Consider the following 12,639-nt stretch of genomic DNA (forward strand, 5'->3'; position numbering starts at 1 on the left):
ATGAACTATTAGTTGTCATAATCATAAAATGTATGCTTTTGTAGGGCTTCTATCGCGTGGGTTGTGAGGTGAATTACCAACCTCATCAACCCTGGTGTCAGGGTTATTATTGAGCCGCCAAAGGCCCCTGACATGACTCATATAACGACTACGTATTTACATCAGTAAGTAGTAACCGGGACCAACGGCTTAACGTGCTTTCCGAAGCACGGATCGTCTTACATTCGGACAATCAGGTGATCAGCCTGTAATGTCATAACTAAACTAGGGACCACAAAGTAATTTTTGTGATATGTCCCCACCGGGAATCGAACCCAGGAACTCCGGATCGTGAGCCCAACGCTCAACCACTAGACCACGGAGGCCGTTACCGTTTTGTAGGTGTTTTTGGTCTATTACAGAAACGATATGTAACTAGCCGGGTCTTCATGACAACCGCGCCGCGCGCGGCGCGAATTGAGCGGTTCGACCAATACCCGTTTAACGTCCATCAACGTAGATAGCATTCGTATCGTTTATAGGTCCAAGCGCTCGATAAAATTCGCGCCGCGCGCGTGCTTGTCATGCAGACCTGGCAGAAGGTCTTAAGTGCAACCAGTTAAGGGTGGCCCAAAGGTTCACGTTCAAAATTAAAAATGGGTTCACATCTCCTCATCATCCTTAATTTAAGAGCCACACTCTTGTCGGTGTAGCATTCTCCATGCTACTTTTTTTACACGCGTATCTGTGTGTGTGACGTCTGACGCCAATACGATTGAAGACTAAAGTAAGACCGAGCGGGGGTGAGGTAAACCTAGCTCAGCCGCTGGTGGGGAGCGGAGAGTTGCCGTTCTATACGTAGTATTATTCCTAATTCTATGATATATGTTAAATTTTTTTTTTTTACTTTTTTACAGGAGAGAAGATGGAGTTAGAGATGGCAGAAGGGAGAGAGAAGTTGGTAGAAGAAGGGGAAGAAGAGAAGAAAGTAGGTAACGGGGCGCCCGTGCAGAACGGGAGGCTTCTACCACATGACAGGGATAGCGGTATGTTTCTTATGATGCTATCTCTTTTTAAATTCATAAGTTTAGATGATCGCAGACACAATGGTAGACACCATCTAATTTTATTATACTTTTCACCTGTCATTTTCTTATCTGCTGCAAAGAAAAGGGACGGGTAATCGACAGCCATAAAATTTATGGAACACACGTCAATTTTACGCAGAAATCTTAAACAACCCTCTCAAAATTTTACATTGGCCAGTAACTCGACATCATCATCAGCCCATTAACGTCCCCACTGCTGCGGCTTGGGCCTTCCCTATGGATGGATAGGGAGATCGGACCTTGAACCATCACGCGGGCCCAATGCGGATTGATGGTTATTAACGACTGCTAATGCAGCCGGGACCAACGGCTTAACGTGCCTTCCGAAGCACGGAGGAGCTCGAGATGAAAACTTGTTTTTTTTTTGTGGTCACCCATCCAATGACCGGCCTTTGCGCAAGTTGCTTAACTTCAATAATCGCAGACCGAGCGCGTTTACCGCTGCGCCACCAAGCTCCGCAATGCAATATATAAGCGAAAGGTTTGGAGGACTGACTCACTCATCGCTCGACATAATCAACTTAATTTAATTCGTGCGTGTATGAAACGATTGACGAATGTGGAGGAAGCAAGAGAAGTATGTTAGGATCGAAGCAAATGGCATGGTAGGAAATACCAACCTGACCGGGGTTTATTATTCGGCCGCCCAAGGCCCTTGACAAGGCTCATGTAACGAATACGTATTTACATCAGTAGGTAGTAACCGGGACCAAGGGTTTAACGTGCCTTCCGAAATACGTAACTGCACTTAAGATAAGTTAATAACTCATTGGTGCAAGTCCGGTACCGGAGATTAAACCGGCGCTCCCCGTTTGAGATTTGGTACGTCGGCGACGAAGGCGACGATCCGTGTTGCTAAGCGCACTCACGGAAGGTACCTGCAAGTTGGCAGCGGATTTAGCCCTGCCAAAGGACTTACAAGAGATGCCTTATGAAGACATTTTGACACTGCTAGACAATCACTTCACGCCAAAACGTTTGGGGTTTGGCGAAAGGCACAATTTTTACGCAGCAACATCTCCTACCCCTAGACATTTTTACACAACTATAATATATATATTTTTTTTATTCACACGCGCATAAGACGGTACTCGTCGCCACTGGTACGTCGGCGTAGCGGGGGGAACAAGTAATACGACCGAGAGTTAGATTCGCACTGCACTTAAAAAATATTCTAGGTAAATTTATTCAACCTAGAGTGACTAATTATTATGGGGAAAGAGCCACAAAATACATGGTGCCGAAAATATTTAACGAAATAAAATTGTTAAGAGAGGATCCTAAATTAAGTGTAGGAATATTAAAGTCAAGGCTAAGGGACACACTGCTTAGCAGAGAACTTCTCTAATTTATTACCTAACGTTCTTGTTGGGTTATGTTCGAACTATGTAGAATGGCATCTAAGCTGAGCGATGGGTTTCTTGGACCTTATATATTGTAAGTTACCTTGATTGTTATGGTTTTTCTATTTTATTATTTATCTAGGTGAGTAGAAATTTATGTTTATTAGATAAGCGCATCTCGCCATCAAACGTAACAGTTTGGCGGGTTAATATTGTAAGAAATAAAATTGTACTTACCAATTTAACAATAAAAAAAAAAAAAAACTTTATTTCATATAAAAGTGCGGGGTCGCAGCCCACGCACACATAGACGGCGTGCATACACACATACCCAACAAGATTCAAATTTAAAATTCAAAGGGTGTGTAAACCAAGCTCAGACGCTGGTTGCGAGCGAAGAGTTGCCGTTCTATACGTAGTATTATTCCTTATTCTGTGACAAAGGCTATGACTAATAAATACAAAACAAAAGAGAAATAGAATGAGTACAATAGGTGGCTTTATTGCTAAGTAGCAATCTCTACTATTTATGTTTATGTACGTTCACGAGTACTAATATACACTTTGAAACCGTGTCAAATTAACTTTTTTGAGAAATTCAACCGTATGTCTCATTAAATGTCAAATATGATAGTGCGACAGGGTTCTAAACCACAGGGGCCTCCGTGGTCCAGTGGTTGAGCGTTGGGCTCACGATCCGGAGGTCCCGGGTTCGAATCCCGGTGGGGACATATCGCAAAAATCACTTTGTGATCCCTAGTTTGGTTAGGACATTACAGGCTGATCACCTGATTGTCCAAAAAGTAAGATGATCCGTTCTTCGGAAGGCACGTTAAGCCGTTGGTCCCGGTTACTACTTACTGATGTAAGTAAGTAGTCGTTACATGAGCCATGTCAGGGGCCTCTGGCGGCTCAATGAGGTTGGTACTCCACCGCACAACTCACACGATTGAAAAAGAAGGGTTCTAAAGTGGGTACATGATATTGCTCATGAATGTATGTTAGAAGCAAGCCGGTGTACCACAGGACTTTTATCTTTTAACGATATTTCAGGTGCGGATAATTCGGAGGTGTCAGGTGTCTCGCGGGCATCGAAGAAGTCCGGGCAATATGATCACCTCATCATTCCCAGGACACTGCTCACTGAGCAGATCACGTTGGGTGAGTAAACCAAACATAACATAGCGTCACGCCTGCATAGGGGAGTGAGCAGGCCTTCAGGGGAAGGCGTCAGATATGTGTGTAGGAAAGTGAGAATACTATGGTAGAATCATCATCATCATCAGCCCATTAACGTCCCCACTGCTGGGGCACGGGCCTTCCCCATGGATGGATAGGGAGATCGGGCCTTAAACCACCACGCGGGCCCAGTGCGGATTGATGGTTATTAACGGCTTAACGTGCCTTCCGAAGCACGGAGTCTGGAAAGTATCTCAGTATTGCTTTATTAACACTTTCAGGACAGAACGTCTAATGACGTTCCGATCCCAAGGTGTCATACTACCTATTATGAACCATCAATGGCCCATGGTCTCTGCCCGTGAAAGGGTTAATAAATGGTAAATGCTAATTTTCAGGTCGCGGGGAGTTCGGCGATGTGATGCTCGCCAAAATAGACCTCACTCAAGTAAAGAAATTACGCAGCAAGGAGGATTTGCAGGTTGAAGCCAAAGTCAGACCGGTTCTGGTCAAAGCTTTGACCACGAAAGATGAGGTACGTTCGTTTTCAGGGTCCGGAACCTCAAAAGCAAAAACGGAATCGGTGATTTGCCGTTCCCGGCAGTAAAAAGGCGCAAAAGTTATGTAAAAAGAGCTTTATTACCTAGCTTATACAGGGTGTTAGTGACATCGTAACGAAAACTTTGAGGGATGATTCAGACCATGATTCTGAGTCGATATCAAGTGGATTTTTCCGTCACAAAAACATGTATTTTTTTTAGTTTTTTTAAATTTTCAATTCTATAATGTTTTGACAGGAAATTCCACTTGATATTAACTCAGAATAATCAGCTGAATCATCCCTCTCAGTATTCATTACGATGTCACTTACACCCCGTACAAGTACATACGGTAGCCATACAAGTAGGTATGGGTGTTAGTGACACCGTAACGAATATTGAGGGGGATGATTCAGACCATGATTCTGAGTTGATATCAAGTGGAATTTCCTGTCAAAAATTCATGATTTTTTTTTGTTTTTTTTTTTAATTATTTTCCTATCCATACATTTGCTTTTGCATACTAAAATTTTCATGAATTTTCCGACAGGAAATTCCACTTGATATCAACTCAGAATTATAGTCTGAATCATCCCCTTCAGTATTTGTTACGGTGTTACTAACACCCATACCTACTTGTATGGCTACCGTATGTACTTGTATGGGGTGTAAGTGTCATCGTAACGAATACTGAGTGGGATGATTCAGCTGATTATTCTGAGTTAATATCAAGTGGAATTTTCCATCGCAAAAGTATAAAATTGAAAATAATTAAAAAAAACTAAAACAAAATCGTGAATTTTGCGACGGAAAATTCCACTTAATATTAACTCAGAACCATGGTCTGAATCATCCCCCTCAGTATTCGTTACGATGTCACTAACACCCTGTATATAATATACTTATTATTAGAAACTACATATTAAAAAAGTTTTGTAAAGGTTTATTTATAACAAAAAGAGGACGTATTACATAGACCAAATTGATGATGTCCTTAGAAAAGGTTCAGTACGATCTACTCTGAACCGGCGCGCGTGTATAAAACGATTGATGAATGTGGGGGAAGCAAGAGAAGTGTGTCAGAATCGAAGGAAATGGAATTCTATAGTCTCCGTTTACACCGGATAGGCGTGAGTTTATATATCTTCTATCGTGTGGGTTGTGAGGTGGATTACCAAACCTCATCAACCCTGGTGTCAGGGTTACAATTGAGCCGCCAAAGGCCCCTGACATGGGTCATGTAACGACTACGTACTTACATCGGTAAGTAGTAACCGGGACCAATGGCTTAATGTGCCTTCCGAAGCACGGATCGTCTTACTTTCGGACAATTAGGTGATCAGCCTGTAATGTCCTAACCAAACTATGTATTTGACTAGTTGGAAACTATCTATTAAGGTGAATAAATGATCGTGATTTCTGATTATTTTCACAGGTGCAGCTAGCAGAGTTCCGTCGTCAGCTGGACCTGTTCACTCGAGTGAGGCATGCCAACGTGGTGCGTCTTATCGGGCTGTGTAACGAAGCTAGTCCACACTATATGTTGCTGGAACATACTGATTGGGTAAGATGAAAAAAAAAATGAAAAATTATGTCGCTTTTTTATGTGATTTACTTGGCCGGAGGAATGGGGAGCGCTGAGGGGTCTCACCCGGTACAACATTTAAGAAAACAGGCCTGAGGGTGCTAAGTTGGACGGGAACCTCGGCGCAGGACGTCGTCTGAGAGGAAAATATTCGAAAGAATCACGATTAGGGTCCCTAGCGGGTCGATAGCGACTTAATAAGTAAAACAAAATTCTCCATTGTTTAACTATTGTGTCTGAAAATCTCTGCCTTTCGAGGTTAAGGCAATTCATCTAAAAAGCATGGGGGTGCATGAAAAGAACCTCCCCGAGCGGCGCATTGAAGTTTTCTCGCGCCCGGCGCACCCTGGTAACAGTCTGCGGACGGTTTAGTCGGTAACGCAGACTGGCCGATCCTTTCACCACGATGACGATCCAATGTGATCGGTCCTCATCAGGACCAAACATCTAAAAAGCAAATGAGTTATTAACTTAAGTTCACTTTCCACTAACACAGTTAGTGACCGACAGATATCCCAACTATTCGCACAAAGCGCTTCGCTTCGTCCTTCATAATGCGCACTAGCGAGTGGAATTCTCTGCCGTCTTCTGTATTTCCGAATGCATTAACCCGGGTGCTTTCAAGGCCAGAGTGAACAGACACCTTCTGGGCTCGCTCCATCTTAGGCCTCGTCAATGCCTTCGGGCAAGTCTGGGGCCAAGAGCAAAGCCATCAAAAGTAAAAAAAAAATTGTTAATCGAGCCCAACATCCAAAAAAAAGGATTAGAAGATGAAGAAGATTCTTCAACCCGTTTTTTTTCTAATTTCCCATTGTGGTTACAGGGCGACCTAAAGAACTTCCTAACAGCAACTCGAACTCCAGAAGAGTCCGCCGAGTACCACGCGCGTGTGGGCCGCGCGCTGCCCGCCGCCGCCCCCGCGGCCCCCGCCCCCGCGCTGGCCCCGCTGCACCGCGCCATGCTGGCCGCGCACCTGGCCGCCGCTGGCGCGTGTTTGGCCAACAAGCGGACCACGCACAGGTAAGGTTTCCAAGTTAGTAACACTGTACTAAATACTGAGTGGAATGGTTCATGGTTCAGATCATGATTCTGAGATGATATCAAGTGAAATCTCCCTAGGATTATCCCGTTTTTCACAGGGTCCGCTTACCTAACCTGAGGGTTTGACAGGTCCGGTTTTTTACAGAAGCGACTGCCTGTCTGACCTTCCAACCCGCGAAGGGAAAACCAGCCCAATACAGGTTAGGCCACATACCTCCGAAAATGCATTTCTGTGGTCGTCACAATGTTTTTCATCACCGATGAGCACGTGATCAATCATTTATGATCCAAACATGAATTCGAAAACGATTTCGACAATCATTGGTTTAGGCCTGTGCTTAGAATCTGCGACCTCAAAGTGACAGGCAAGCGTTCTACCAACTTGGCTACCATGGCTTCCATCGAAATGCATGGAATTGTTAATAGTTGCAAAAACACAAAAAAACATGAATTTTGCGACGGAAAATTCCACTTGATATTAACTCGGAATCATGAGCTAAAACATTCCCCTCAGTATTCGGTACGGTGTCACTAATATCCTTTTTTGGCGTTGGTCAAAATTGGAATCTTCTTTCATTAGTTTATGGTTTACTAGCGACCCGCCCCGGCCTCGCTCGGGTGCAATGCTGAGGAACAAATGAAATTATTTACGACATCACATTAAAAACCTCAAAAATAACAATATTTCTCCACTATGTAATGGATGTTATTATACATATAAACCTTCCTCTTGAATCACTCTATCCGCCGCATCAAAATCCGTTGCGTAGTTTTAAAGATTTAAGCGTACATAGGGATATAGGGACAGAAAAAGCGACTTTGTTTTATACTATGTATGTAGTTTTATTAAGATTTTATTTCCAGGGACATATCAGCTAGAAACTGCGTGATAACCTCCCAACTTCACCTAAAGCTGTCGTTCCCGGCGCTCACCAGAGGGCCAGACTCGCACGAGTATTACAAACTGCACGATCAGGTATAAGGTTTTCTATATGAAATGAATGAAATGAAATATTTTATTTCGGATGTTTATCCATATTTTGTTAGTAACAGAATTTATAATTTTCATTGGATGTCACATGCATATACATCCAGTGAGTGAGGATGGGACTGTCCAAATGTGTTAGTTTAGTATAGTACATTCAATCTTAAAATTATGTTAGCAAAATTAATATGAATAAGATTAATTGAAATGATTGTATTTATTATTCAGTAAATAATAACAAAATATTAAAAATAATAATTATTATATTTGATTATTTTCAAACCAATAAATTTCAATTTAATAAATAAATAGATCCAATTTTAAATAATAATAATCCCTAAAAATCAGTTTTAAACTCTAAAAACTGTTTTCCCTATTTAATTGTTTTAGGTGATCCCTCTACGTTGGTTGCCCTCTGAAGCCGTGTTAGAAGGCGAATACTCCACCAAGTCCGATGTATACATGTTTGCCGCCACCATTTGGGAGGTACGTGCTAACAAACTCCACCACTCTGCTCCACTTCTTCTCTCGTGTTGGTTGTGAGGTTAATGACCGCCCTCATCAACCCTGGGTTATTGTTACAGGGTTGATAACCCACACGATAGAAGAAGAATATTATTATACATACATATATTATAATAATGGCGTCGGAAGGGAAAATAATTAAAAAAAGACACTAAAATTTTCATGAATTTTCCGACAAGAAATTCCACTTGATATCAACTCAGTGTCATGGTGTGAATCCATGACACTGAGTCCACCATGACCGTAACTGTTTGAGACCCCCCCCCATTCCAACAGGTAATTTGTTGTATTTTTTTAGTATCTTTAAAAATATTACCAATTAGTTCTAATTTTATATTACATGGGGTTTAGAAATAAAATTGACAGAATAAGATTCACAGATCACTAATACCGCTTTGTTGAAAATTGAAAGGGTATAGCGAGGTAAGGACGAAATGGCCCCCACGGCCCATGACGGAATTATCATTTGTACTGGTATTGGCACTCTAAAAGAATACGAAATGTAAGGTCGTTGACCCCTGACCTTGACCTGTTAGATGATAATTCCGTCATTGGCCGTGGGGGCCATTTCGTCCTCCTTACCTCGCTATACCCTTTGTTGAAACAACGTTGAACCAGGCGGTACCCAAAATCGTACTTAAATCCCGAATTCCGGCTAAACCCCGCGTATTTCGAGAAAGCTTTTGTTAGATATAAAGTGTTTTGTTATTATTAAAAAGTTATTTTTTTTATATTCTAGATATACACAAAAGCGGAGTTGCCATTCGCGAAGCTGAACGATAATTCAGTGCTGGAGCGAATCAAAAGTGACACCCTCGAGTGGATTGTCCCAGATTCGATGCCCGACAAGTTAGCCGAATTACTCGTAAGTAGCTCTTTCATACATACTCACGCTCGTGTATCCTAATGGGGTGGGCAGAGGCACTAGACTGAAAACAACCAGCAGTATCTGTTGATACGAAATCCTAAAATGGATATCGTTGTCCTATAGTGACAGCTGTGTACGCGCCCCCATTTGTAAAGAGTTTGTTAAATGTTTTAAAAATATGTTTTGTTTGATTCGAAAAATCATGAATTTTGCGACGGAAAATTCCACTTGATATTAACTCTGAATCGTGAGCTGAATCATCCCCCTCAGTATTCGTTACGATGTAACTAACGCTCTGTTTAATAATAATAATATATAGTTCTTGTTGTGAGAGCATATATCTGATTGTCCGAAAGTAAGATGATCCGTGCTTCGGAAGGCACGTTAAGCTGTTGGGCCCGGTTACTACTTACTGGTGTAAGTAAGTAGTCGTTACATGAGCCATGTAAGGGGCCTTTGGCAGCTCAGTGGTAACCCTGACACCAGAGTTGATGGGGTTGGTAATCCAGCTCACAACCCGATATAAGAAGAAAGAAGAATATTCAATAGAATAGAAAAAGTTTATTATAAAAGGACGCCACACACAAAAAAAAAAAGACAACAACATCATATCTTTCCATTAAAACAATTACAAAAAAGCAGGATGTTAGTCGAAATGATCATAAGGTCGTGGTAACGTCCTGAGAGAAAAGGGCCTCACTCAGCCCAAGGCGCGGCGTGAACCACGACGCTGATATTATGTGGACCCTGTTGGGTGACGCACGAACATCGTGTTCCATAAACATGTGTTAATGGTGTATATACATTATAATATATACCAAATTATTTTAATAGAATTAGAGTGTACATAGACAAATATTATCGCAAAGATGTATACGTAAATACTTAAGGTTAGAATAAAAAAGAAAGTTATTTATGTAGGTAAAACTAGTAAATAAATGTGAATATAAACAAATAACAATTCCATGAATGTGTATTGTGTAGTCTGTCTATTATTCCAATGAAATCGCTCCAAAGAACCCATCGTTTAACACTTCAGCAATAATATATTATTCTTCTGTATGTAGTAATGTATGCTTGTGTATATTACAGCGACGTTGCTGGAACAAGTCGCCGACAGACCGGCCGCAGTTCAGCGATATATGTGACGAACTGGCTGTCATCATACAGAACATCACAGCGGAGAACGCATCTCAGCACTCGCAAGATAACATTGAGAATGCGCATTGAAAATTAACAGAACTCCCGAGTTTTGTATTTTTTCCCGGTATTTCAAGTCCGGAATTGATTCCACTATTGTTACTCCGGAGTCCGGAACCACCGGATCCCTAATGACTACAGGCCGAATAATTAATATATTAACACTCAATTTGACGCTGAAAGCTCAATTTAAAACACACAAATTGACCTGAACATTATTGACTGAAGACTCACTGACGTACTCTACGAGTTCCGGAATAGGAAATCCAATGTCGTAACTTGGAACTCTAATATAATATGTAACTCAGTTCCGAAGTTGTTAATCTTCCGATTTTGTATGTCCTCATTCGTGCAATATCGAAACAAGTGACGAATTGAGTAGGATCAATATGTGTTGACGTTGAGGATGTTATTAAAAAAATAAGCAGCCTATACACGTCCCACTGCTGGGCACAGGCCTCAGGATCAGGATGTTATTAGGACTGATTAAATCCTTGACAAGGTAGGTCTAACAAAGACCTCCGAATCGCACCCGGTGGGAATGTGGTCATTACGCTGGCAGCGATTCCGCGCTGGATTGCCAGCGAAATGTGCTGCACTAGGTACGATTCGGCACGGGAGTCGCCTCCAATAAATTAAATTAAAAAAATAATCCTCCGCGGCCATATTTGTTTACGTTAAGGGCATAAATGAGATTAACGCACTTTAATTAATGTGTCAATTCGCCTATTTAGATGCTCATTTTGTAATAGCCAATCAATTATACTCAATATTATTTTATAATTATATTTAAGCGTTAGGGCGCAAGTAATATAAGCCATTTTGATGCATTTACAAGTTTTTATATATTTATACGGTATTTAGATTTATTAGTATACAATATGGTATAACATTGGATAATTGACAGTGTAATAATGAAATATGTCAGATATGTTAGTTTATCATTTGACGATAATTATATGCTCTCATCGCATCACTAATTTAAGACACACTCTTGTCGGTGTAGCATTCTCCATGCTACTTTCATGCATGCATAGCGAAAAATAGGGCAGTGGTTTCCCTTTTGCCTTCCGCACAAGGCTCAAGAACTCTCATCCGTTCCAAATGTAAGACGACAGACTTGAGGGTGCCCTAATGGGTGTGAAGCTTAGCTCAGGGCGTCGTCTGAGAGAATTGTATTTGAAAGAATTAATCGACCTTAGTGGGCCGATGCGATGAGCCATGAATGAGCGAAATCGTCGGGAACGGTTGGGAGTGTCATTTCTTGTTCCTACGTTTACATTCGATGGGAATTTGTACAAACACGCGTCTAAATTATACAAATAACTAATAAATATTGACCCTGATTCGTGCAGACACTTCGGAATTTTATTTTAAGTTATACCTGTCCTTCTCTTATCCGCCGAAAAGGAAAGGGACGGATGATTGACAGCTTAACAGCTGTCAGCATTTAAAAATGGATGAGCGATGGAACTAAAAACCCGGGCGATTCAAATGGGCATCCCGCTGATATGTACACATTTGACGCGTGCTGTCAACTTAATTCTGTCGAGTTATTAGCTAATGTAAAATTTTGAGAGGGTTCTTTAAATATCTGTCGTAAATTTTATAACTTTATGCCTGTCGATTATCCGTCCCTTTCCTTTTCGGCGGATAAGAAAATGACAGATATAACTTAAAATAAAATTAGATGGTGTGTACAAGACCGCAAGAAGTCAGCACTAAAATAGGTAAGCTTGTTTCACTACTCACTGACAATCGTCTGATAATGTAATAAGTATTTATAATAATTGTGTAAAAAAAAACTCATTTTGATATAATATTATTATTGATTCTCAAAAATTCTCTAGTTTTAAATAATAATGCCAATTATTGTATCAATAATTAGAAATAGTTTTAAGGCATAGAGTGCGTAATAATTTAATAATGATGCATTTTGTAAAATAGGTTTTTTTTTCTATAATTTTTATTCGTAAGTTACGGTGTTTTAAAAACGGTCAACTGATTTGCAACTTTTACGTTCAATATTTATGATTTAGTTTTAATTCTCCTATAGTTGGACAGAGATCTCAGAATTATTAAGGATCACTATATAAAAAATAAATAAAAAAAAAAGTGTTATTTTCTTGTTTTTAAGCAACATAAAGTTATGAGGCAACCCCTGGAAGCAAGTTTAATGCTTGAGTTGGGGATGACTATAAACAGTGACTCTACGATTTTGATAATAAACTAACTGAATTACTTATATAAAAAAATATATCTTCCTAGTTCATATCGGTCGGCTAT

At 40.7% G+C, this 12,639-nt stretch overlaps 1 protein-coding gene across 3 annotated transcripts in view; it reads left to right on the forward strand.

Moving 5' to 3' along the window:
• LOC126378076 (tyrosine-protein kinase-like otk) overlaps positions 1–10,641 on the forward strand; it is a 105,015-nt gene extending 94,374 nt beyond the window's left edge. For all 3 annotated transcript variants that reach the window (XM_050026215.1, XM_050026216.1, XM_050026214.1), the window contains 9 exons: positions 897–1,025; positions 3,485–3,592; positions 4,009–4,145; positions 5,585–5,713; positions 6,558–6,754; positions 7,640–7,751; positions 8,151–8,246; positions 9,025–9,150; positions 10,246–10,641. In XM_050026215.1, coding sequence (XP_049882172.1) covers positions 897–1,025; positions 3,485–3,592; positions 4,009–4,145; positions 5,585–5,713; positions 6,558–6,754; positions 7,640–7,751; positions 8,151–8,246; positions 9,025–9,150; positions 10,246–10,383 — 1,172 coding nt within the window. In that variant the 3' untranslated portion in view covers positions 10,384–10,641. The remainder of the gene's footprint in view (positions 1–896; positions 1,026–3,484; positions 3,593–4,008; positions 4,146–5,584; positions 5,714–6,557; positions 6,755–7,639; positions 7,752–8,150; positions 8,247–9,024; positions 9,151–10,245) is intronic.
• The last annotated feature ends 1,998 nt before the right edge of the window (positions 10,642–12,639 follow it).

This window comes from Pectinophora gossypiella, chromosome 25, assembly GCF_024362695.1.
Source record: "Pectinophora gossypiella chromosome 25, ilPecGoss1.1, whole genome shotgun sequence".
NCBI lineage: Eukaryota > Metazoa > Arthropoda > Insecta > Lepidoptera > Gelechiidae > Pectinophora > Pectinophora gossypiella.